The 27,020-nt window shown below is 40.9% G+C and overlaps 2 protein-coding genes and 1 long non-coding RNA gene across 3 annotated transcripts in view; 1 reads left to right on the plus strand and 2 right to left on the minus strand.

Annotated features, from left to right (window-relative positions):
* Positions 1-6,059, minus strand: part of ZC3H13 (zinc finger CCCH-type containing 13) — a gene marked incomplete at its 5' end in the record, with an annotated part of 46,255 nt that extends 40,196 nt beyond the window's left edge. The window contains one exon of the mRNA XM_083855238.1: positions 5,697-6,059. Coding sequence (XP_083711364.1) covers positions 5,697-6,059 — 363 coding nt within the window. The remainder of the gene's footprint in view (positions 1-5,696) is intronic.
* A 1,096-nt stretch (positions 6,060-7,155) lies between these two features.
* CPB2 (carboxypeptidase B2) lies at positions 7,156-20,170 on the minus strand. The gene is made up of 11 exons (XM_083855491.1): positions 20,079-20,170; positions 16,683-16,758; positions 14,664-14,788; positions 14,464-14,572; positions 13,833-13,934; positions 13,200-13,304; positions 10,587-10,703; positions 10,041-10,131; positions 8,627-8,829; positions 7,522-7,606; positions 7,156-7,398 (listed from the first exon to the last, which is right to left on the minus strand). Exons 1-11 carry the CDS (start codon positions 20,153-20,155, stop codon positions 7,214-7,216), a joined length of 1,275 nt encoding a protein of 424 aa, XP_083711617.1. The 5' UTR covers positions 20,156-20,170; the 3' UTR covers positions 7,156-7,213.
* An 853-nt stretch (positions 20,171-21,023) lies between these two features.
* Positions 21,024-26,940, plus strand: LOC310906312. The gene is made up of 3 exons (XR_014589380.1): positions 21,024-21,357; positions 23,696-23,770; positions 25,082-26,940. It is a non-coding gene; the product is annotated as an uncharacterized lncRNA (long non-coding RNA).
* The last annotated feature ends 80 nt before the right edge of the window (positions 26,941-27,020 follow it).

Consider the following 27,020-nt stretch of genomic DNA (forward strand, 5'->3'; position numbering starts at 1 on the left):
AAGGAATGCTTCTGACTTCAATTAGTCAGCTGAACACCAGTAATCATAATTTTTCATTTTATTTCATGACCTGCTTTGGATTCTTCAGCTTCCCCTTGGGAAAGATCATATGACATGTTATTCATTTAGGCAGCAAACACCACACAGGACGATGCTTTCTTTCATCATGTATTTTTGGTGCACGAACTCCAATGACTTGAAGTGAACAGAATCTTCAATGTTATTTCACCAACCTCTCAGAAACCAGTTCCAACCACTAAAAATGACTCCCACTTTTGAAACAAATTTCAAAAAATGAGAGCTTTATTTTTTCCCCCCTTTGTTGTGTATGAGAACCTACTGAAAACCATCTTGGCATCATCCACAGCCTGTGTTTGTTATCGGTCTGACTCCTATAACTATTTAGAATTACATGAGTTTAGGAAAAAAATCAAACAACTCCATAATGATGATGTACTTCTTAAGCTGCTCAAAAAGTAGCTCCTTCTCATTAAAAAAAAACAGATTTTAAAGGAAATACAACATAACTTTGATAAACAAGAAGCCACAATTTATCTTACCTGAGAAAGGAAGGAATTATAGGAAAAAAAACATGTTTTAAGAAAAAAAAGAAACATATATTTAGCACTACAGACAGATTGTACAAAAAGGGCAAAATGGGCCTCAAAAATTATCGTCCATTCTTTACATTCTAGTTGATCTACACGAAAATAAAATCAATTTGGGAACACCTGCCAGGTGCTCAACAATTTATATACAGCTCAAAAAACTGCCTCTGTTGTACTGCAATGTGCCATCACCCTCATTAATCAGTAATCATGATTAGCCAAACACTAATATCCGACCCTTCTGCTGCTGCCTCTTCTGCTCCTAAGCAAGTGTCACCGCATTTAGAATACACACACACACTTAAACTATCTCATACACAAACAGGTTACAAATGACAAAGTTCATCCATAAAGCCAGAATAATACACATTTAAACTAACACCCACCAGAGAGGATTAATGCACATTTTCACCATATGATCAGCAATATGCTCCCGTGTATCAGTATGGTAAGGTTACACTTGATAGAAACAAAATCTCATCATGTATAAACGTGGACACTTCATTATCTGAACCCTAGTTACTTCCATGACAAGAGTTCCCTAGGAGTCTGACACCTGTGCACTCTCTACAAACAAAATGCTGTGCTGAAGCTCTTGTGAAGTACTTTAGCTCCTTTATAAACAACAGAAGTAAGAAAGTTTACACTGTGTATTTGAGATTTCTCAGTAGACCGCTACTCTACCAACTCCTTCTCCAAGCCTCTGATTATCTGAAGAATTTTATCTCATAAATAAAGTTCAGATAATCAAGACCAAGATGTTCAGGAAGGGCAGAAGTTAACCATATGGTGGATATCAAACATTAAGAACAATGGTTAACAACAATTAGTGGAAGCAGATAGTTCAAACATTAGAATTTCCAGTAGTATGAAATTGAGTTAGTAAGAACTGTGGAGAATAGAGACTTCCAGAAAGATCTAATTGAGTTAGAGAACTGAGTAACACAACAGCAGATGAAATGCAAATAAATATAATGCAATGCACACAAGGAGAAATGATTTTGTTTAAATATTTGATGAGACCAAATTAGTCCAGTCTTCTGAGAAAAATAATTAGGAGTCATTGTGGACAGCTCAATGTGCAGCAATAGTTAAAAAGTCTGACAGGATAAACCATTAAAGTTAGAAAGCAAAACAATACCACATCTCATCTAGTTGAGCACCCTTCCATTTCAGGATTCTCACAGAGTTTCAGAAAAAAATTACTAAATTTCTACAGTTTCACACAGTCACACCCTTTTAATAGAAGATATAAAAATCAACTGACACATGCAAAAGCATTTTTAATAAGACAACCACATAACAAATACCTAATTTGGAGTAAATATTTACAGTTAAAAGAGCCATATCTGAAATAAAAAGGATTAGATAAATGACACTGGTAATGGCATAGAGAGAGGGTTCAACACATGAAGGACAGATGAGCCTATCTAATACGCAAGTACAGCACACACTGGCATTGTAGCAGCATACAGAAAAATCACAATCATTTTGCCTCATTTCCAAAGTACTTTTATTTTCAAGGAAACAGAGGCAAAACTTTTATTTTAAATGTTAATTTTTACCCAGCATTTAGAACCTTTTTGGAATTAACTTGTATAGGAAGTTATGATGATGATTAGGCTTAATAGGATAGTTACAAACAAGAAGAGGATGAAGGGGGCAACATCATCATAACTGAACAGATAGTTTTAATTCCAACTGCCTTTTCCCCTGTATTTTAGCATAAGGAAATTAAGAATACCACTCAACCTTGAATCTTCTAAGGTTTGTAAAACCCCCTATTTAAAAAATCCCAAACCAACAACTCAAAATGAGAAACAAAAACCTGTGCTGTTTCAGGTAGCAATCTGTCAATTCTGTCCTCATAGTCTGGCCGGTATCTACCAGTTTGCAATTAACAACAGATCCTTTATTAACAGAAGAGATATTTCATGATAGATTACTCTACAGAAACAAATCCAGCATGCTGTGAGTGCACAGCATATTACTTTCTGTATGCACATATTATCACATGAAGGCCTCGCTCATGTAACAAGTGCTGCAAGACATTCCACTGCTAAGTGAATATAGATGTTATCAAAGTCTGCAGGATTAGAGCCCAGACACATTATTCTGAGGCAAACTGAGGAATTTCACTTTGTCAAGCATTGCATCTGAGAGACTGTGTTTGCAAATGCAGTCAGTCCCATTTTCATTCTTTGAGGACCACGTGAGTTGGAAAAATAAAGAGACCATTAAAACAGTACTGAAAATCTCAGATGGATAATGGGCAGGTTTTGTGTTTCTGAGAAGGTTCCTTGCCCATAAACAAGTACTGTTAGAGGGAAAAATTTATGTGTTTAATTTCCAAATTTCTCAGACTGCACATTAATGGAGAACCAAGAACAATTTAAATGGAACATCCCATAAAGATTCCCCTTCTCAAACACTTTCACCTTCTCCTGTTTACCACTGATGATCACAGTCCAGCTATCAATCCCACGCTGATGGCCAGGGCAGTGACTTTCCATTTGATGTCTGTGCCTCTGAATCACCATCTCCTCATTAAACACTAATGTGGGATTAGACAGCTGGGAGGACCAGTGTGGACTGAGCCTTAAGCACTCTCAACAGTTCAAACAATTACTACCAGGACTTAAAAAAATTAAAAAATTAAGTAGAATATTATGCACTTCTCTACTTCAGGTACATGATGTTGCACTGCTGACTCTACTTAGGGGCAGTGAACTTTCTGCTACTTGTGAAACAAAATGAAGTTTCTGAAACTAAGCAAAGTTAACTTTACCCTCCTAAAATAAATTCTATACCTAAAATTTTAACTGTAAATTATCACTTTTCCATGCATAAATAAGATCCATGACAACCTTTACAGTAAATTAGAAATATTATAACACTAAGATAACTCATTCACAGATGCATCTATGTTATTCTTTAAATGAAGTAACTTTCCCAAGGCGAGAGACAATCTGTTAATGACATTAATTACCCTACCATTTGAAGGAGAACACATCACAGAGTGTTATTTACATGAATCATCTAAAATGTGACAGACTTGAGAGAAGTGAGTGCACCTGGTGGGCACTGACCAACGAACTGAAATCAATGAGGCGTGATATGACTGACACAGCATTCACTGAAATTCTGTATTTTTTATTACCAGTATTCCTATATTTTGGTGTCAAGCATGCTAAACATTTTTCTTCAAGATCAGTGTGATACTACATAAGTTACGAGCAAGAGATACCTGAAACCCCTGGTTTTCTGTTAGAAAAACCTAATTCAGCCCCTTGAAAAAATGAATCCTGAAGGATTCTACAGGAAAACTTCAAACTGAGATGTAACAGAACAAAAGCAAAGTTCAAAACTAAGAAAACATTTAATGATGAAAATCTCTTTAGGAAGTCCAAGACATCACTCATAAGCACGTCAATGTCTGCGCATGCACACCACACCACACACAAACTAAGCATAACATCACTTCAGAAAATCCTACCTGTGAAGAGATAAATAATAGGCCATTTCAAATAACAAGCAAAATTACTTCAAAGTCCTACAGAAGTTCAGATACAAACCCATTATTAACACTCCTTGAGAAACTAACTAGGTACATGTTGAAAACTAAATAACTAACAGCTTTGAGAATGGCTCCCTGCACTTTGAATGAAGAGTTTTTACCTGAAAATATTTTGGGTCCTATTACAATGTTAACACTTCCACATCACATTGCTAATAAAATAGCAATACCTGAAGATGCTCCATGGGTTTACTACCTAAAAATATTACTAAAAATAATAAAATGCATCCATAATGAACCTTCCAAAAGAGCAGTCAAATACTCACAGAGCGAAGCCTGTTTGACACAAAACTAGAAATTAATCCAAATTTAAAAACTCCTTGCTGGTAACCCATCACCACAGTAACTTGAACCTACCCCTCTAATTTCACATATATTATTTCTCCATTAGTTGCAATAAGCAACTACTAATTATGTTTGCACAAGTATAAAATCATGGTTGGCTTTCTACAGGTGAATGAAAACATCAGGTCCCAGAACGATAACAGAAGTATAGAGTATTCCATGCCTTGTCTAACAAAGTCTTCATACTCAAAGAAGATGTTTGCCCAGACTAAGGGACAGTCTGTGCACACTGGTGTGGACAGGTCCAAGTTCACTCTGCTTTAGTGAACTCCAGTACTCCAATCCGTGAGCTGGATCAGCACATTGGCGTGCTGTCACTCAGCAAACACGCTGAGAAGCACGGTGTGTTATCTCGGGCATGGCCACATAAAGCCACAATTCTTTCGTGTTACAGGTACATTGACTGAGTCTGTCCACTCCCGTGTGCACAGAGGAGCCGTGAGTGTTTCATCACCAGCCCAAGATCCCTCAAAGCGCTGGTCGCTAACCAACCCACCCACTGACAGTCAAACACCTGATCTTCAAACAGTCCTGCAGAAGGTTGACAAGAAATCAACGGTGGAGTGAGAATCCATGGAGAGGTCAAAGGCGAGGCCCCAGGCAGACCACCCATAACACACCACCCCAACGTGCCCGGCTACAAGTTCTGAAGGGATGGGAGTGAGCTGTAGCCGCTGCCTGAAGGAATGGCGAGGAGTGAATTCATACAAGCCAAATTAGCAGCCCCTCTTGAGCACACAAAGCAGAAACTATTTTACTGCCAGAAAGTGGGAGAAGAGCGCTACTGAAGTAGAAAAAACAAAACAAAACAAAAAACAAAACCAAACAAAACCAAAATCCAACCAAAGCAACCCCCTGAGCAGGGAATAAATATCGGAGTGTAAGGGAAGCAGACTCCAGCACGACCACCGACTGAGGGAAGGGCACCCCGGGCACAGGGCGGGACGGCGCCTCCGGGCGTTCACCGGGGAGCCCGTGCGGCCCGGGCTGGGCGGGAGCGCGGCCCTTCCCGCCGCCGCTCTCTGCAGGCCCGGCGCGCCCGGGGCCCGGGCCAGGCCGAGGCCGGGCGGGGGGAAGGGACCGCGGGGGCCCGCCCCGCCTCTCCGCCTCTCCGCCTCTCCGCCCCACCCTCCGCGCCCGCGGCCGCTCCCCGCCGCCGCACTCACCTGCTCCTTGCGCTGCCGCGCCGCTCCCCGCCGCCTCCTCCGCCGCCGCCCGGGGCGGAGAGGGTGGGAGGGGGCGAGGGGGGGGTCCGTCCTCCCGGGCCTGGGCGCGGAGCGGCGCGGGCAGGAGGGGGAGGAGCGCGCGGAGCGGCGCGCGCCCCCGCGGACCCGCCGCTCCCGCCCCGCGCGCCGGGACAGCCGCCCTGGGAGCGCCGCCGCCGCCGCCACCGCCTCCGCCTCCGCGCGCCCTTCCCGGCGGCCCTCGCGCCGCCCGCGCCGCCGCCGCCGCCGATGACGATGGTGACGACGACGATGACGGCGGCGGTGACGTCGCGGCGGGAAGGGCGGAAGCGGCGGCGCCGCCATCCCGGGGAGGGCGGGGTAGGGCCCGGCCCCGCCCCCCGGGAGGGGCAATGGGGCCGCGGAGGCCTCCGAGCAGAAATTCGGATCTGCGGGTGTTTGGCCTGGAGGAGGCTCCGGCGTGACCTTTATCTCTCCCTACAACCGCCTGAAAGGAGATTTACTCAGGCGGGGCCGGTCTCTTCTCCCCGGCAACAAGTAACGGGACAGAAGACCTAGTATTGAGCTGCACCAATGCAGGTTCAAGTTGAACGTTCAGAAGAAATTTCTTCGCGGAAAGGATGATTAAACATTGGAGTGGATGTCTAGGGAGGTGGTGGAATGGCTGTAGCTGGAGGTGTTTAAGCAAATACTGTGCCCTGGTCTTGTTGACAGGGTGATGTTGGATCATAGCTTGGACTTAATGATCCCAGAGGTCTTTGCCAACTTCAGTGAATCTGTGTTTCCGTGATCTTCAGCTAGAACAGGCTGCTCAGAGCCCCATCCAACCTGTCCATAAATGTTTCCAGGGATGGGGCATCCATCACCTCTCTGAGTAACCTGTGCCACACCATCCTTATTGTAAAACCTTTTTTCATAACCTAGACTTGCCCAATTTTGATTTAAAACCATTTCCCCTTGTCCTGTCACCTTATAAAGGTCTGAGAGAGTCTTCAGGGCAGTGCTGTGCTGTGACAAACCCTGGTCTGCAGGGTGGATGGGCTTGGGTAATTGTAGTGGAGCAGCCTCTGGGCAGCTGCCCCTTGGTGGACTGGCTCCTCATCTTGCTGTGAACCCCCTTCCTGTTTCACAGTGGTCATGATAAGTAGGGTTGTTCTCTTTTAACAAAATCCTACAATAGCACAAATGGCCTTCTGTGGATGGAGTCTGCCCAGCATGCCCTGTGCCAGTCAGAGACCCTTCCACCTGGAGTTCTCACCATCTAGTGGAATGTGTGTGCTTTTTTCCCCCCTATATTCTGCTCTCTCTATTATACTTGTGATGCAGTGAGCTACTGTTGTAGATATAGATAAATATCTGATGTGTTCCAAAATACAGGAGGTACAGTCATTCTGGGGTTTTGCCTGTGTAGAAAGAATTTCAATAAAGGAACATGCTTTTTTTATTACATTTTTGTAAGTAACTAAGTGCAGTCATGCTGGAATAAATTATATTCAACATCACAAATTTTGTAGAACGTGTAGAGCTATCTCTTTGACAGCAGAAAGTGCTTCTAAGCAAGTTGGCTTGATTTCTCGAGGAGGAAGCAAAAATCCATAAGTTCCCGTGTCACGAAGCTCAAAGGTAAAAGAATATTTAATGCCAAGATCATAAGCCCAGTCGTCGGATCCTCCAGGAGCTAAATCTACCCGAGGAAGGGAAAATAGAAAAATTGCCTGAAACCAGACCTTTTTCTGTTCAAAAGCTGTCTTCTGATGCTAGCAAGGATACACTGTCATGCCTTTAATTCCAATAAAGTCATACTTACAGATTGTTTGTGCACCAGCACCAGGTGTGTAAGTTTTCCGAGTTTTCCTCTTTATAGCTGTAGCTGCTTTCTGTGCCAGACTTTCCTGAAATTAAACAAAGCGTTTTTAACTTTAAGGCCTTGTGATAATAGAGAATATGTAAGCAGTTAGAATTTACTTACAGTGTGCTCAGGATTTTACATTAGTTAAATAATCATATAAAAGGTTCTAGAAAACCTGCTGAATATGGTAAAAGTTTTCAGCATATGCCCGTGCTACAGATTGCATTTCTACTGTAGAACAGATAAAAAGTATGGATGGGATATGGATGGGACCTTATCCCCACTTCTGACAGAAAACTGTTGTCAAACCATTTGTTCTCACTCATATGTTTTTTTCTGCCACAGTATTTAAGTCACTCTTTATTTAAGTAATATTGACAAGTATGACAGGAAAATATTTTGATTGAGAGAACCCTACTCTTAAGCCATGAAGAAGACTGAAATGCCCAGAGTCAGTGCACATCTCTCTGCCTTACAGGGAAAGAGTAACTGTTCTGTTTTGAACTCCACTGTTTCCAGTGAGAGTTTGTACTGTGTCATTTTGGTGGCTCAAGAAAGTAAAATTCTACAAATGCAGGATATATTTTCTGTCCTACCACTAAGACAATTTTAAATAAGTATCTCTAGAAAAAGCTTTAATAAAAGTAGCAAGTGTCCACCAGAATACCTCATTGCTTAGGTATGTAAAGGGTGTTTTCAAGATGCAATTAATTTCAGAGTTTATATAAATCATACAACATAATGAAGAATTTACACATACCTATCTTTTCAAGATGTCCAGAACAACAGAACTCTGCTCTTTTAGCAGAAGCTTCAACATATTAGGTGTTGTTCATGTATAATTAATCTGGAACAAATATTTTCATTTTTCTGTAGCCTTCAGAAGCAGCTTACTGACTTACACACTACTAGACCAGCCCAGACTTTTTAAAGAACATAAAGAAAAATGGCATTTCCTTATTCTTGATCCTCACAGCACAGTGACTCTCTCATTACAAGACTAGCCAAGCTGGGTGAATAGTTCTGAAATAAGTGTGAAGCTTCAGGAAGTGGGAAGACTTACCAGCTCCTCATGGTCTTTGCTTTTCTTCATAGTGTAAGAATATGGAAACAACACCAACTGGGAGTAGGAGTGCATGGTTATGTAGGCTTTAATGGTGTCTTTGTGGTCTCTGATAAAGCGAGCCACTGCTTTCACTTCAGGCTCAGACTCTGGGTAGGGTCCACAGTATGTCTCCTTGCATTCAAAGTGAGATGCTCCTGGACCTTTAACCAAAAAAAAAAAAAAAGTGCACAGTTTTGCTCCTTTATTTTTTCCCTTCTGCATTTCTGTTCATGGAAAATGCAAGAGTATGCAACAAAAGAGCAGAGTATGATGCTATTACACAAGAAATCATGGGTTCCACCATGCTGTGGAAAGAACTCACATGCTTGTAGCAATTTCTGAGAACCTACCAGGATTCCTCACCTATAATGTTATTACAAACAATCAAGGAGAAGATGAAGAAAAAAAGAATTCAAAGACGGGATAAAAAGTCTTAGAGAAGAGGATGAATATGCTTCATTTAAAATCATCACATGATTGTGAGACCACATCTTAAAATCTAGAAGTACCACAGGAAAAAGGCAATTCTACATGATTATTTAATCTTGTGTGAAAGCAAACTCCCAATGGGAAGCTGAGGAAACAAACCAAAATGAAGATTTTTTAAAAAAATTGACAATGGAACAAATTGTCAGGAAGACAAGTGGGATTCACCACTTCTGCCTTCAGAATAAGACCAAATAACTTTCTGAAAGCAGTCAGGATCTTTAGTGTTTGGGGGGGGGAAGGATGTTTTTTCTTGATATAGCAGCCATGGATGGTTTAGCAATAGGCTAGAATGACTGAAATCCATATAGAACTTCAGTATCCGCACTGAGTGAAGTCAGACCTGATCTGTAGTGTAACATTTTAAGGCAGCTATTCTGGAGACTATGAAAAAACTTGTCAAGTACTAAAGTGCCTGCAGTAATTAAATATGTTGTAGTCTTCATAAGAATTACTGAGGGCCAAAAAATCTCAGTCAGACTGGCATTATGGAAGGATGAAAGAGCGGATCAGTTTGTACACCACAGTGGAGCATCTACTCAGCTGGATAGTGCAACAGGCCTTGGGTGACATGGCAAGGGCCACCTCTCCCCTCTTTCTTTCTTTGCACTAACAACCTCCCCCAGGTGTGCCATGATGTGATGCAAGGGGCTCTGTTGTGCTGGGAAGAAGTTATTCCATGGTGTGTTATCTGGGGATGAAAAATCCTGAGTCCCAAAAAGAATTATCTAAAGCTGGGAAAGTTTTCACCAGTTCATAACAGATACTCAGCTGCATTTGTTTTTGTATTAACTTTGTGGAACGGTAGATGAAAATGTTTTCAAAATAAGAAATTGAAAGGCCAAAAGTGAGGCAGGGGTACAATAGGAAGAAAATTATGTCCTACCACACCAGTGTGCATCAAAATTCCTGTTCATATCAGTACCAATGCACTCGCTGTTACCATGTGAGGAGCGGCTTTTTCTCCACAGCCGATTCTATGGAAAGAGATGGACAAGCCATGTTGAGGGAAAAATGCTGAAAAAGTGAATGCACCACCTCACTGGTTAGTTAAATGTGAATTCCCACTTGTGCCTCTCCAGTCCTGTGCTAGTGAAGGCCAAGGAAGATCCACAGTCTAAAACCACAGTCTGCTTGCCAGCAAGGCTGGGTGATAAAAGGAAATGTTGGGTAGGATCAGAAGTGATCACATTCTGATTTTGATCAAATTTGAAAGGGCTGTGGAAGGAGGGCAGAAGACATGCAGTTTATCCAAGTATGTGAGTTTAGGAGCACAAATCCAACATTCTGTGGGCAAAGATGCAGAAATTCCAAGCACAGAGTAAGAGTTTAGAGTGTGCAGTTCCAGGATGAAAACTATGCCCTAGCCATGCACAATGATAATTCCCATAAATCAGTGCCTTGCACAACCTGTCAAAAAAGGTCTACATACAGAGGGGTGGCTCCACGTGTACTCATAGCCATCCACATTTATCACAGGCATGATGTAGAAATCAAAGTGCTCCAGAAGGGTTGTCATGATCTGATCTCTCTCACGCACATGAATTGCCTGTAAAGCACAGGGGAAACATATTAAAAGCATTTGTAGTTGTTATTTTCTTACCTTCCTACAAAGGTACCTGGTGGCATGTGTAAAGTAATTGTGCAATTATCAGAGCAGTGTACCTGAATCTGATAAGGCTCATCACATGATGGAAATGGTTAAATAGCAAAGTAGCTCTTTGTCCTGAAGTGCCATGGGGAGAAATTGATACAGTCAGTCAGATACACTGCAGTCCTTTAGTGTTAGTGGGTGGTCATAAAACAGAAATGAAGCCCATTAATAGGAAGGTTTGAGCTTTTGCTGCCTGTGTAAGTAATAGAAACCCTCCCTCCTGCCCAAAATAGAGCAAGCTCCAAAATAACAAGTAATATTTCAAATGGCTGCCATACATAACATTATTTATTCTGGTTACATTGTGAGTTTAATGCAACTGTATGACAAGAGTCAGTAAGATCTACATTGCTAATTTTGCCTCACAGCTTGTTTTGAAGGCTTTAGTGATACCAAACCTGGTTGTTGGTCCATGACAAAGAAATAAATTTTAATCTAGATAAGTGGGTTTGTTACTATTAGAATAGACTAAGTCCTTCATCATCCTTTTTTTTTTTTATGCCTTACTTAGATCACCTTCTTTCATTTTAAATCCTTCCTAGTTATCCTCAGGCAATGGACTACCTTTGACTAAATGAAAAACGTCAATCTTTCTACAATCTTAATGACAAAATTAAATTATAAAAAGTGGATCTATTATAAAGAATGCCTAGGATTTGCTAGGGAGAGCTGATGATTTTAGTGTGTGTGTGCAGGTGTGTATTAGTGTCAGATTTTGAAATGTTGCTTCATGAAGAGATATAGAAACAAAATTTGAATTTAAACCACATAAATTAGATCAAAGGAATGAAGAACCTACATGTTCAGCTTGTTACTTCTGAAAAATGCTTCAGGGACATATCACTGGCAAAATGACAGCACAGCTGGTAATTATTTGGAGCAGTGTGAAAAGGGCAAATGCATTTCTATCCAGTGGAACCTTGAAAGCTGGGATTATTAGTGTGTCACAAGGTACATCCAGCTGTATCTGTCCTTAACTCCTGCAATATCCTTTGAAATGTTTTAGGCATTGAGATTTTATAGTTGTGACTGATGACAAAAATAAATAATTTTTAATATTGTTATTATTATCATCATCATCCACATTATTTAGTTCCATCATGGCCAAATCATGATTCACATTTCAAGGACTCGTCTCTGTTGTTTCTCAGACTACAGTACCAGTGACTGAAGTCTCAGTGTCATCTAGTTTTTACTGTGAACTTTGCTTTTGTAAAAAAATAAATAATAAATAATATCTCAGAACATTAACTGAGCAAGATAGGTGACCTTGTCTGGGCCAGAAAGGCCACAGAAGTCTTTTCCTGGTCCATACCAGGGACTAGGTCAGCAGCTCAGCATAAGGAGTTGAGCAGAGATGCCTTAAGTTTGACAAGACCAAGGCAATGTATTTTAAAATCCAGTTGTAAACTGTGGATGTTGTTTTATTTTGGTGAACCTTTATTCCCTCTCCTGAGCAGTATAGATAATAAAGGTACTAAAGATATGTCTATTTGTCTGTGGCCACACATTAAGGCCGGTTAATCTAAGTCCATCCCATCAATGGTTAATCTACAGGCTCAACCCATCAGTGATTTTCTAGTTTCCATGGACTGGTACTACAGCTGGATGTTGTTGGTCATGTTCTGGGAGGTCTGACATGAGGGTGTTGCTAGCAGGGATAATACCTTCAGAAGAAGGTGGCTTATGTGGCTTTATTCTCTGCAGATCCAGAAAAAAGCAGGAGCACAAATGAAAAACATGGAGTCAGGAGGAGCAGTAGCAATCACACAGGAGTAGGTGATGCATCACAGCAAGTGGATTGCTGGTGTGGAGCTGTGCCATGTTTGGAGCAGGCAAGTGTGGGATACCTATAGCTCTAGGAAGGCATGTGGGGAAGAGCCAAGGGTTGTAGGACAGGTTGAGCTCACCCTGTGTGTCTTCTGATCTGCTCCAGGCAGTGCCAGTTGCAGTAATATGGACACAAGTCACTGTGTGCTGCGTGACTGAGAGCCAAGACCACTCCTGGAATCCACACATCAGTACAGACACAGCCCTAGTAGATCACCAAACACGTGCTTTTTCTGGCATGTCCTCTCCATCCCTGACCATTCATAACAATAAATGTCTCTGTTGAATTTGCTGCACATACTTTGATAATACATTTGAGCTCCTTTGCATTCGCTCCCAGTAACTTTCTGTTTCTCTCATACATACATACCCTTATCTACTGCCACGCACACACACACGCTGCTATGCTTGCAGCTTAGACACAAATATCGTGTGTTGGTGTTATGGGAGTAAATGGATTAAGGCTTTATGGATCCTAGAATGCAATTGGGCAAAGGTAAATGGCATCAAGATTTTTTGCTTTGCTTTGAAAACAGTAATTTGATGGGATTGTGTACTTACATTACCTATGAACCACAGGCAAAAAGCAGGAGAAATCCATTCTCTAGCATGGATACCACAATCAATCCATATGGCATTTTTTGAGTTTTCCTTGCTTTTAGAAATCTGACAAAAGAGAGGTTGCATTCAAATGTCACCATTGTAAAGGGTACCACATAAAAGTGGAAGTGAAAAGGTAACCAAGATGGAAGAAGAAGCATCTGTCTTGTAAGGAGAGCTCAGACTGATCCTGGGCCAGGACGCAGCCATTGGTTGGGTTTGCTTGCAGTCAGAGAGCCACACCCAGGCTGCTTGCAAAGTCCTAGCACAGGCATCAAGACTACAGCAAGACCTGAGGTCAGGTGAGTCTGCCATCAGCTATGCAGGGCAACAGACTAGACTGGCTTCATCAACAGAGGATATCCACTGTGTCAGTCAGTATTTCATGCCTTTGCATGATGGCTTAAATGTGGTAACTTCCTTGTGACCCAGAAGGGAACCTAATCCTAATTCTTACTGGAACAATTTAGGAAACTTCTAAAAAGCACAAAAAAATATGAATGTAGGGATAGATTCAAGGAAATGTCCTGGCTAAACCCCATTATTTCCATAAAGTAGTACTTCAAAAGTTTTTGCAGTAAGTCACAGGTGTACCTTCAGAACATAAAGCGGTCGCTTTTCATAGGATGATCCAATATATATTTTCTGGAGGAGATCAGAGTGGTCTTCCACTATTTTCTCCATCCAACGATATATCTGCAAGGGAGAAGTTAGTAAGTGGATCTTCTCTGTATTGTTTTCCTTCATTCTGGAAAGTGGTCCAGACTTAAATTCATTCTATTTCCCATAATTTTTATCTGATGGTAAAGAAAAACTAATAATTCAACTCACTTACCACTTGCCTGACTCTAATTTTTGTTAAAAAAACCCAGTAAGATACAGTCACAACACAGTCCAAATGTAGCCCTGAAATTCCTGTTTAGTTCTATTTGTTTAAGTTGTTATTGGTTTCATATTTTGAATATTTATGTTTGTTTTCTGACTTCATTTTGCTTCTGTATTTACTCCCTTTGAATGACAGTTTGAGGCAATACATGCATGAGAGATTTTGTCTAGTGCTTCTTTCTATCTTTATGAAAGCATTACAATAAATATAATTCTTATTTGTTGAGCAGTACAGTGGTAATTATTAACTGCTGATGACTTCTTTCCATCTCCATTCTCAACCATGAGACAAATTTCACCCTTTACATCTACAGATGTTCACAGAAGAAATATATCTTACTTCTTTCATTGAATGGTAGTTTTCATAGTATGAGGAAGATCCACGAACATTGACTGTGTCATTGGCAGTCTGTTTTTCAATAATTCCTTGAACGTCTCTCATCAAGACTCTGAATAACAAAAGAAGAGCACAACCTCCTGTTAAATAAACAACAGACAACTTTATAGAATCATTCATGACAACAGATAAAAAATACATACTTGTGTTGGATGGTCAGTTGCCTTAACCGAGCTTTTATGCTATTTATGTTGGATGGCCTGACATAGAAATGGACTTCTTTGTCCTTCTTGATGTTTTCAACAACAACAGGTTGGCAGAGAATGACCTACAAAGTTTCCAAAAAAAAAAAAAGTTTTTTTACGGAGGAAAGAAAAAAAAATTCTTACTAACACTTAATAAGCATTTTGGAAATAATCAAAGCATATGTTTTCAATTTAAGAGACGCTCATCACAAGAAGTTTAATGTTCCTTGTGATATGTAGCATTCTGCTACTTCTGGAAATGAAATGTGTGTATTTAAGAAAGGTTTATAATGATTTCTGCACAGAAATTCATAAATCAAGAACAAAGACAAGAACATAACCTTTGCTGAGATAGTATTTCTAGTATAATAGATATGTTTAGCTGGTTATTGTGTTACATGATTTCAAGTCTGCTGAGAGTTATTTTCCCTGAGGGTATTTGGAGAATTAATGAAGATCAGACCTGTCTTTGTAGTTATTGTACTCTCTGATGACTTTGATCAGGGAGGAAATAAATGCCAGAAGGGGTTTGAATATAAGTCAAGTTGAAGAAGCAATACAGAGATTAGAAATGGGAGAAAAGTAAGAAAATGAGATTGTTCTTGGTAAAATTAAATATTTTACAATAATAAAATCAGAAGCCAATATAAGACTGAAACTTCAGAACCAATAATACAAAAAGATCTAGGAGTGACAGTTAGCAGTAAATTAGGCATAAATTTAGGGCGTAAAAAAAGTCAGCATAATTCTTGGATGCATTTTTAAGGCATCATACAGCATGAAGTCACCAGACAATAGGGTTTAATTTTTTTCCTTTATGGTTCTGTTGCACAAGGAATATTGTTTGAATGATAAATGGTAACCACTACAATTGGTTGTGAGGTACTGTTTGTGTCTACCCTTTCTCTTTCCCTTTCCTATTGCCTTTCCTTTTGCCATTCCCATTCTGTTTCTTTCTTATAGCTTGCCCAGTTTATACTCATGGATACAAATTGTCCAGTTTATAACCCATGAAAAATATTTGGTTTGCATAGCCCCATAAATGACTTGAAACTCAGTCACAAGCCCTCTCTGCATTGACTGTGCTGCAGTTCTTCCTGACTTCTTGGGGCTCCTGTGTACAAGAAAGTGAAGAATTACAGTAGTAAAAAAAAGATGGAGGAGCAGAGGTGTATATTGGTACAGAAAAAGAGATGTATATGTGATTTAATTTGTGAGAGTGGAAAAGAGCAAGGAAGGTTATCAAAATGTTTCTGAGAACTTGAGGGAAGGATTAGAAGATGCAGGTAGGGACAGCAGAAGGATTTTGGGGTGGGCATAAAATGAATGGGAGCCAAGAAAGACAGAGAAAGTCTGGGCATAGACACCTTTAAAAGCTCTGTCATATGAAACCTGTCCTGTAAATTATGTTGATTGAGGGAATGGTTACACCTTTGTTGCAGTGCTGACTTCAAACTGGGAGATTGTGATTGCGCAAGTGAAGAGGAAGAGATTTCTCAATTTAATTAAATAGTCCTTTATCTAATGAAAGATAGAAGTAATAATAGCACAAAGGTATTATTTAAGATATTTTTTTCTTCTAGATTCTACCTTTAAAAAAATACCACAAAAATGCAGTCCTTATCTTCAAAGGTGTGCAGGCCATATCAGTCAAGATCACAGTGGTCAAAAGTGCTGAGGTTCCCTAGCAAATATATTCCTACTTACTGTGTGTTGGTGTTTTGCCAGTTTTGCAGTGCCTTAATACACAAAATCAATTGCAGAAACATGAGCTCCAATATAATTCATTACTGAAACATTATGTAGGGGTCTCCTCATGTAAATCAGAAGGTAGTGAGAAATGAAAACCAAATGAACTGATGTATTAGAACAAATGAATGGAAGTGGGCTAGATCTTTTGTGGGAGGGAGAAGCAGTATTAGGGCACATGGGGGAAAATTTGGGCCAGAGTTCAGAGACACAGAATAATTTGTTTACCTCATTGGTGTTCAGTAAATCCTGAAGAGCTTCAACTTGTTTGTCGGTTTGTGGGAGAGCCCACAAAACTTCGTCCCTGAAAAACAAGGGTATTTAGGTAAAGCACAGGAACTTGGAACAGCTGCAGGTCATGCAGAAGTGGAGAAGCAGACTTGGCCTCTCTCATCTTCCCTGGCTTGACTGCAATGAACCCAAAGACAATCCAATAGTGAAGATGCTGAATCTGGTTCCATCCTCTGCATCTGCCAATCAGTAAAATCCATGAAAAAGATGGTGCAGGGCTCTGGTAGACAATATTTACTGCTGAACACTGACATTGCTCCTGGGAGCTGGCACCAGCACCACAGCCACCAGCCCCAGCTAATCCACAGGGCACCAGCAGCAATTGAAAACGAGCTGAGAACAGGAAGATGGCTCCCCTGTTGTCCCCCGAGTTTCTCAGCCACCGTTCAGCAGGGACATCAGCCCTCCTACTCTGCCAAAAGCCCTCACAGGTCTGGCAAAAGCCAAACATGATGTTCTTTAGATGTGCATTCCTACTTCAGTCAAGTTTTTCTGGATTCCTCATTTGTGTCCCTCTGCTGGTATTGTTTCAGATATTCTGCACCAGTCCTCCCTATCTTTGCTCAGTAACTAATATTCCCCTTCTGTTTGAAAGCCGTGGTCTGGACATGCTGTACATGACATGATGCTTCCCAGCTACTCCATGCCTGACCCCACTGTTGGTGACAGAAGTGAAATTTACTTTCTGGAAAGAAAAAAAAATAGCACTCTGCATTGAGTCCTGATCATCAGTGTCTGACAAGTCACATAGTTAAAAATTGCCTTGGATAGATAATGAAAATAACTTATGTGTGTAGAAGAAAGAGACTCAGGGGAATGTCAGACCCATCTTTCCATTTCCTGGGCTGGGGTGGCTCTCAGCCATATAATCACATGGAACTGGTGGCACTGTATAAACCAGGCACGATCAAAGTCCCTGCCAGCCCTGTCTGCAAAGATTGTCCTGAAAAGAAAACAGGCAGGACTCTCAAAACTAGAGTTTTCAGGCAGCATAACATGATTGTCACAGCTTGTTGCTGTGACTGATTTTAAGCAGAAACCTGATAGTATCTGGCAACCAGGTGATTCATCTTTACTTTTAGCCAGGCTCCAAGCAATCAGTGTTGTTTCTCAGGCAGAACCAACAACATGCCAACCCTATTTTTGCCTCCACCATCATTTGACAGAACATCAAAAAACAGTCAGGGCTAGGCAAGGTGGGCAGTTTGCCCATTTCTTTAGGTAAGTGCACTCTGAATGTGTGTTTGAGGCTACTTTAAAAATTAATGTTTTCTCATAGCTGAGGGAGACTTTTCACACAGGAGACAGAAAAGGCTTGCTGTATCTGGTTTCATTGCATTATTCCCACAGCCTGCGAGCACCATAATGAAGAAGCTGATGTGCACTTGTACCCCACCATTTGTTGCACAAATATTTCATCTGGGTGTGGTAAGTACTGAACAGGTGTTATGATTCCTCTCTAGCTCTTGTGATAGGACCTGAATACTCTGAAAAAGCTGGTCCAAATTCTGCCCCTGCACTTCAGTGTGGTGGGTATCGACAGCCAAAACTGTAGTTGTTGCCATTCTGAGTTCCCCTGCCTTGATTTGGCATTATACCCTCTTTCATCTGACTTCTTCCCCACTCTCTGTAGAAAACATTGAGACAAAAGCTTTAATTATTACCCTTATACCAAGCTCAAAAACAGACCTCTATTCCAAGCTTCCTTGTCCTGTCTGCTGCCCCTTGTACAGCTGGACCTGGTCATCTTAAACACACCTCTTTTCTTTCTTTTCTCATGCCCTCCTTCCCTGATGGCTTTTAGTTTGTCTTTGAAAAGATCCTTCTCATTCTCTTCTTCATATGTTCTGCCAGAGTCCCACTGGGCTCTGGCTATGTTTCCCGTACCTTTTTCCTTTCCCTTTTATCTTTTTGTAGAAGTCCAGCTGCCATCCCCACACTACAATACTCAGATTTTATCCTGTAAGTGAGTAAGATACATTTCAGTTAATTTTAGATGGGTTTGATAACTTCATCTGAGCTAGGCACTGTCAAAAAAAAAAAAAAAAAAGGCACTTTAGGGGTCAGGTTAACCTGAGCTAATTTAGATGTGTGTGCTAACCTGAAATGAATTGCCTTCTAAATACACATATTTTTCCCCACTAGCTGTACAGAAAGGTGAAGGGGACTTGTTCCTATGCAAAGCTGTGTAAAAATTTCATCTAGTCAGATGAATCTCGTTATTTTAGCCATTTTTATAACTGAGGCTGGGGGGGTAAGCTTCTGCTTTGCAGTGAGAAACACCATATTCTTCTTTAAGAGTCAGATATTCAGTGTTCTATTTAAACATGAAATAAATAAATCTTCAAGTAGCACAGAGCAATATTGTTCCACTGAATTCACCTAAAACCATGTTTGTTTCCTCCTACTTTAACCCTCCCACCTCCATAGCAATCCACAACAAAATACGATTGCAACACAAAGAGAGAGGAACGATCCTCTTTTTAAGGCATGAACTCAACAGTGTTTACCTCTCAAAGGTCTGCAGAGTGGTGCAAAATCACAGAAGGGATATGAGAAATAATTCACATTTAATTTGTGTAGGTATTTTAGTTTGGGAGCAGCTTGTATTTAATCTTAGGTTGTTCAGCTTTGCTTAAAATCACCACATGAGGAACTTACCCTTTTGGTTCTACTTATTAAAACATTTTAGGTTTTTAAAATGGTGGTACATGCAGAAAATAAAGGCACTTTGCCTGTCTTAATCTTTGACATATGTTCTCATGTTTTAAGAAAGCATTTGGTTCCAGGGCATTGCTGAAGTTTATCGATAGGTAACAATAAAGCTGCTTCTGAAACATTGTACAAATACCAGATGGTTATTCAAAAATGATTTATGCCTGGAAAAACCATCATAAAAGCTGCTTTGGAAGGAAAACAGATTGTTAGCACTTTCTGAAATGGTTTCTCTTTCTACCTCAAGAAGTAATTCATTTAGGATCTTGTTTTGAGGCAAACGAAGCAAATTATTTTTTCCCATTAAGTTTCAAAATGCCCTTTATTGGCATTCAAAAGTACTGAATGAACAGAATTGATTTGCACTTAGGCTGAAAAGAGTAGCCTTAATATGATTAAAAACATAGGATTTATGGATGCAAAGAAGACTTAAAATATTTTCATTTCCCCCACCATCTTTATGTTAAATTGAACCACGTATCCAATTACAAGGGCAATAAATATATGTCAGCCTTTGACAAATGTTTTTCTATGCAACTCAGAATTATTTTACATCAATACTTTCCCTGTCCCACACACCCCACACTAGAATTCCCAGTGGCATCAGTAGGTATTTACCTTGAAATAGTGAAGACATGCTTCTCTGGAACCAAGATAAAAAGTGTAAAAAAGAGCAGGTAAAACTTCATCTTCATGGCATCCACAACAAAACCAAATGCAATAGGAAAGCTGAGGGTTCAGGACCCACATTATTGATTTTAAAAATGTTATTTAAAGAGTAGTTAAATTTTAATACTCTCTCTTACTTCAACCCCAAGCTCCTGGTGGCTAAGTCAATATGACAGAGCTCCCTGGGGAGCTGCTGCTCATACTGGTGTCATCCATGTACAAGAGGATAAAATACATTTTGGACATTTTCATATTGACAAATCACTTTGTCATATCAGCCTTTTATTTTGTTGCAGCTATGAACCACAGACATAAGAAAGAACACCACACACAAAGCTTCTGTAATCTAATTTTTGTGGAGGTACAGCATCATGCTCTCTTATAAAACATCACAGTCAAGCATGAATCTTGTTCAAAGCAATGGGAATGAGGTTAAGTCCAAACAGAAAAATTCTGAACAGGAAAGCCTCTTTTCCTGGCATTTGCTAGCAGAGAAAACAAGGAGCAAGTGAGACATATGTTTTTGTGGTGCTTTGACATCCATGTATTTTCACTATGGGTGTCATAAGGGTTATTTTTCAAGAAAAAGTACAAGTGACTTTTAATCTCAGTATTATTAATTTTTGCGTGCCCCCAAGATTTGCTTCCTATATCTCTATCCACAGTTATCTGTACAGGACATGCTGAAAAGCTTTGTGAATTTGGCATGTCCAGAAGAGATGATCTCCATCTCCATTCCGTGCTTGAACGGCAAATCCAAACATGACTAAGACACAGCTTATTATCCTGGTTTAAATCCTCTTCCAGAAGGAATTAATGCCAGAAGAGGACTGAAGAGTGAATCAGTAGGTACATAATGGGGACACCAGGGAGCCAAGTCCTGGGTGTCAATGAGGGAACAAATTATTTGATGCTCTAGGTGTAGCTTAAGGGTTATAGCTATACCCTGGGTGAAAAATGCCTGTGAATAAGCCCTGGAGCTAAGGTTAAGTAATACAGACTAGATTGCATCCATGAATATCCTCTAGAGCAGCTCTGGAATGGTCTGGATCAGAGCCAATTTTCCACCTAAGCAGGCACCCAGGCCTTTGGAAACACAGCCCTGGGTTGTTGGTTTTTTTTTTTTTTTTTTCTGCTTTAATTGTTTCAAAAAGGCAGTCCTGTCCTAAGAAGCCAGACAGCTGAGTTTTAGGTGGCTGAAGTCAACAGAGGTGAATCATGCTCCACAGTGAGTACACTGGGGTTAACATCTCTGTGAAAATGCAGCAACACTGAAAATCCCCAAACTGGAGTTGAGCAAAAACCAGACACCAAAAGGAAAGACAAAGATAGGCTCATGGGAAGTGAAGCCACTGATGCCTTATCTAGACCTTTTAGTTCTTATTTTATCTTTTCTAGACGTTGTTCAAACAAATAGGAAGTTCTGGTAAGGTACAGAGGCCATTCCCAGCAAGGGAGGTGGGCAGCACTCTGCCAGAAGGGTTGATTTTTAAACCAGTGATTCAGATGCTCTTTCCTCACACAAAAAGGCAAAAAGAAGCTGTCAAATAAAAATAAAATACGGAAGACAAAACTTGCTCTTCCAGACACTCTTTCATGTGGAAATGTTTCATGCACAGATATGAAGAAAAATTTGATCCGCTGAGCTAGTTTTAACAGAAGAGATTGAAAAGCTGATGGAGTTGGGTTGCTCTTATTGAGGGAAAGGAAAGAATCATATCTCTGCATGTCTGAGGGCATTAATTAAGTCAGAAAAAGGAACACTTTTTGCTGTCTACCTGAGAAGAAAGTTTCAGACAAATCGTAGTTGTAAGGCATTTTTTAGTGTTGGTTGCTTTTCCAGTAGATTCTCCAGTTTATTGCAAAGAAACTGTTCACATGGTGTTTGAAAGCTACTGATTCCCTACTTGCTTTTTGGTTTCTGGAATGAAGAGGAAATATTACATGCAAAAAAGAAATAAAAGGGTGTTTGAGGAAACTCTAACTACAACAGTAAATATTTTAATAACTTTTGAGGACTTCTGAGAACCTGCGAAGTATTTCCCAGATTATTTGGGAAGAAAAATGTAGTCTTAGAAAACACTGTGAAAGGCAACTATAAAAATAATTTAGTTAATAAAACCATTTCATTTTGAGATTTTTAACTGTTGCTTAATTTTTTCTGAGCCGTTTTAATTATTTTATTGAAAATTAACTTGATTTTCTACAGTCTGTTTTTAAAACCTGGAGGAAATAAGACTGAATTTTAAAACTGTTGCAAGGTGAGGTTTTAGTTAAATTTGAGGAGATTTGAAATCCTCCTGCCTTGAACAAATTTATTTTTCTCTAATTAGAAAATTCATCAAAACCTCTCATTTCCAGGAACCCTCTTTGCTTCTGCTGAATCAGCATTCCCTGGTAAAGAGCTGCATGGTCAAAAATTCTGTCAGAGTTCAAAGATTTTGCTGCACTTAGATTAATTATTCCTTCTCCACTGTGTAGTCCATGGACTATGCTGATCTGATATTTGCAAGTGTTGCCATAGCAAATATGACCAGAGGCCTTGTACTGATGGGGGGCAATTTCAGTTGTGTTAACTTTTAGGGTAGCTTTGGGAGATGCACAGGCTCTCATTTAATGAGGGATGACCAGGTTTTGGTTTTCAGAGCAGATTATTAACAAAGTTTGATTTCTTTTGTTGAAAATTACACCTCTGGGAATTAGGACTGGCAATATATATAGCCTCCTGATGCCATGATTATATTGCTCTTAAAAATATAATCAGACTTTACAGACAGTTCTAAAGAGCTGTCTTCACTCTTTTGGCTGAACGCTGTCTCTCCTCTCCCTCTGCACATTCACATGTAGTAACACCAGTGTCCCCTGGACAGAGACTGGCTGTTGTATCTCAGCCAGACCAGCTCTGGCAGATCTTTGTGTGGTGGTTTAAGGTGTCAGTGCCACAAAAATGTCCATGGCAGCAGAAGAGACCAACACCTGCGTCCCTGCTAAGTCAGGGTATCTATCATTGCTCAAGACCCCTCTGCACATGCTGGGGTGCTGGGCTGTGCCTGGTCATCATGCTGGACTCCTGCAGGCTGCTCTTTTTGGTGAAAGAGAAAGCTGTCAAATAAAACAAATCAAAGGAGAAACCTCTTGAATTGCTACAGCTAGATGGTCTGGAGCTGTTGCAGTAGTGCCATTGAGTAATCTCCAGTGATTCTCATAAGTGTCACCCCTGGTTTTCAGCAACCCAGGTGTTATAAGATTTCCTTTATACTCAACTGTGACTTAAGTGTGGTTGTCCTCTTTGATCCTGAGGCCTGCACAGTATCCAGCAGCAAGATTTTATATAACAAGTCTCATCAGGATTCTCAGATCTGAGCCTGCATTTCAAAGTGTGCTAAAGCCTACGCTAGGCTGATGCTGTCTGTTTGTAACAGTAAACCTGTTAACAAGCACTCAGAAGGGGCAGGAGGAGCAGAGGTCACCTGTTATCAGCAGCCACATCCCTCAGATCCTTTTCCTTGTTTGGGATTTGCATAGTCTGTTACAGTTTTGATCCTCCAGAATCCTCTTGTTTCCAGTTAATCAGGGAGTCCCTCCAGGATGGGTAATGGTGCTGATGCATTCGTGTGACTGAAGTGGAACATAAAAGCCAAGTGAGTCTGTGCTGTCCTTACTGTTTCTTTAAATTCAGATTCAAATGCAAAATAATCTCATGAAAATTGCTGATAGGCTCTTGCCATTTTTTTTGTGCATTATCGCTACTGATGAGGCCAAAGGTAACCAGAGAGCATCCTTCCCACATGAGGCAGAAGATGACTAAAATCTAACTAAATTCTGATCTCTGTTGCTCCCTGTGCGATGCAGCTGAGTGCTGTTGCTCATGAGCCACACAAGGATGCAATTAGTGTAACAGCTCTTTATTTTGAATGTGGCAGAACAGAATTAGAACTCAATTTACAAGTCCCCCTTTCAAACCCATTCAGCCGTTAAGGCTGCATCATCTTTCAGTTTTCCAAGGCATATAATTGATAAATGATTTCTCCCTGCACACCTCAGCTCCTCATCTTTATTCATGAACCAATTAATCTCTGTAGGACACTCTGATCATTTGCATACATGGCCAATGTCACCAACCTCTGTTATTTCATTCAGGAAACAATTTTGCAGCCCATGAAACCACCAGGAGGGGAAAATCTGGACTATGTTGAAATTTCTGTGGTTCTGGCATTTCTCCCTCACATCATTCTCAAATATAAAAATCCGATGCTGCTTATGCTAGAAAATGATGGATTAACCTGGGAGGAGATAGACCTCAGCAGTATGTTTCAATCATGGCTGATAGCTGTGAGCAGAGGCTGAAAATACATGTTTCCTAGGCATTTTTGAGGACTCGGTTGTGTCGACCTATTTTATTTATTAATTCTTTTATTTTACTCTCTTTGCTAGTCAACTCTCCTGGGTTAGCAGAGAGAAAGCTGCTGTAGTGTATGCATGGTTTTGGGTTGGTGGGGAGGTGTCTGTACTGTTTAAACATTTTCTTCATGAGCTCTGCTTCCTCTAGGTCTGTTATAAACTACCACCCAAACAACACCTTGTCCAAGTGACTCATGTTTTCTTTTTGCCTGTACACACTGACTTATTTGCCAGTGTCTTAAGAAGGAACACTTGCAAGGCAAGTTTTATTTTGGTAAACAAAGGATATCAAAGAGAGTCCCAGAAGCACTCGAAGCAGAACTTCTGAGCACTTGAGGAAGGTGTCCAAGTGCCACCTACAGAGAGCACACTTTGGCCAAGTTGCATGTGAATGGATACACACCTGTCCCCCTCTCTATGTAGAAAGGTTATGTGTGCACATATCCAGAATGCAATTAGCCCTGGAGCTAATTGCTAAATGTGTTCTGCCTGTCTCTGGCTGGATCAACAGAATTTTCTTTCTTCCTTGCTCTCCTTGCACTTGCTCACAGTTCTCGCATGGCATTTGGCAGAAATTAGAAGAGTGGACCCTTCCTTTGGCTTTTGGAGAATGCTGGGATCTGTTAGAAAGATGCCAAGGCCTGTTTGAGGATGCTGGTGAAGAGAAACCCCATAGAGCAAAGGTCCTGCCCTTCTTCATTCACCCCTCTCAGCTGCTGTGGTCCCCACCACCATTAGTTTGTGCACGCAGATCCATACTGCAGAGACTCCCATCACTCCTCTAGAAACTGGCTCCACCTACAAATTTGGGAAGTTTCTACAAATTTGGAAATTTTTCTAGAGGCATTTGACTGATATGCAAGATCGGATCACTTCATGGGCAGCACCACCCCAGGTAGGTCTGAGAAGCATAATGGACACTGAGGGCACATTTCCCTAATGCCAATTGTGATTCGACAGTGCAGCAAATAGTGGATGTAGGATTGGTGGGCAGGGCCTGCATCCCTCCTCAGGAATCTCAGTTTTTCCTGCTTAGCTGACTGAGCCTTTCGCTGGCAGGTTACTCAACCACAGGATGGTTTCACTGACACCCAAGCAAACACAGGCCTTCAGGAGAAGGCATGGCAAGGCTGATGCTCCTAAGTCTTGTCCACCACCTCTCAGACATGCAGGGTGTTCTGCTCCAGGGCTGCAAAGTCAAGGGAAGGCACATTGCTGAGGGGTTGGTTAGAGTGTCTCCCCACCTCAGTGACAAATGGATGTGTGCTCTGAGGTGTGCAGTTTGCTCATCTGCAGTGGGAAATGAGGACAGCTTCACAGGTGCCTGGCAAAGGGACATTGCTCTTCTGCCTGTGTGAATCAAAGCAGCACCACACATGTGAAGCACCTGATAGGAAATTTCTGGAGTAGATGTGTGGGGCTCCTCTCTGTGCTTTATCTATTTACAGATATTCATTGCTGTCTTTCCTTAGATCCTTAACAAATGCACTGAGTGCCTGTCCTGAGGGATTTCAGCGTGTCTACATGTGATTGATTATGTAGTTTCTGATCTTTTCACAAATTTCAGACATGGCATTACCTGTGAGCACATGCCCTGTGTGAATTCTGGCCTTTCTCAGGACAGAAATTTTTGAGACAATTTATCATGGATCTGGAATAGTAATAGTAGTTTGAACTCTGGAAACAATTTAGGTTTCCCATAAAGCCACGGGTGCCTTTGAAAAGCTATCAGGGCACAAAAAGTAAATAAGGTGCCATGAAAAACAGTCCTTTATAAATACAGTCATTTTACTTGGTGAGAACTAAGATTTGTGTGTTACTTTCAGGAGCAGCAAAGGAATTGTCAGGGGAATGACACAGTTTTTCTGGTGGCAGAAGAGAACCACTACCAAGTACTGATTGACAATTATAAAAAAAATTGGGAGCATTATAATGTAAGCTTGGTCCTAATTCACATTTTCCTCACATTAAGCTGTGCAAAGTCCACAGATGCCACCTTACCAGTACACTTCTGATTCATGTCCTGCTTAATGAACAGCTTCTTAGGTTTGTGGATAAATTTTAGCTCCAAAGTAGCTCACCACACAGCAGGCAATGAGAGTTAGGCATTCAATGGTGCTACTCTATTCTGCTTGCCTTCTTTGCTTGCCTGAAAACCACTGGGCTTAAGTGGCTGAGCAGCCTGAAGGAAAATGCTCCCAAAGTTTTGGCAAGTCTGTTCTTCATATGGTGGAGGAGGCTGCCAGAAGTGGGAGAAGACAGAGAGCTGACTCTGAGCAATTCAGCATGTGGGTTTGCAAGATCAGAGGCACCAGCATCCATTTCTCCATCAAGCTGAAAACAGCAATCGTTGCTGGTACTTGCTGTAGGACCAGTACTGCTCCTTTTGGGCTTTTTTGCAGCCAGCTGACAGAGACAGGATCCTGTCATATTTTCCAAGCAGAAGCCAGAGCAAAGCTGCTGCTCATTTAGGCAGCAGTGGACACCAAG

The sequence above is a fragment of the Zosterops lateralis genome, assembly GCF_965231275.1.
Source record: "Zosterops lateralis genome assembly, chromosome: 2".
NCBI lineage: Eukaryota > Metazoa > Chordata > Aves > Passeriformes > Zosteropidae > Zosterops > Zosterops lateralis.

Bases quoted from the DNA above. Each gene is read 5' to 3' on its own strand.
- CPB2 (XM_083855491.1), bottom strand. From the start codon at position 20,155: ATGAAGATGAAGTTTTACCTGCTCTTTTTTACACTTTTTATCTTGGTT. The intron at 10,704-13,199 runs GTAAGTACACAA...TGTGCTTTACAG, and splicing joins GCCTGTGGTTCATAGGTAAT to GCAATTCATGTGCGTGAGAG. The intron at 10,132-10,586 runs GTATGTAGACCT...CTCTTTCCATAG, and splicing joins ACACGTGGAGCCACCCCTCT to AATCGGCTGTGGAGAAAAAG.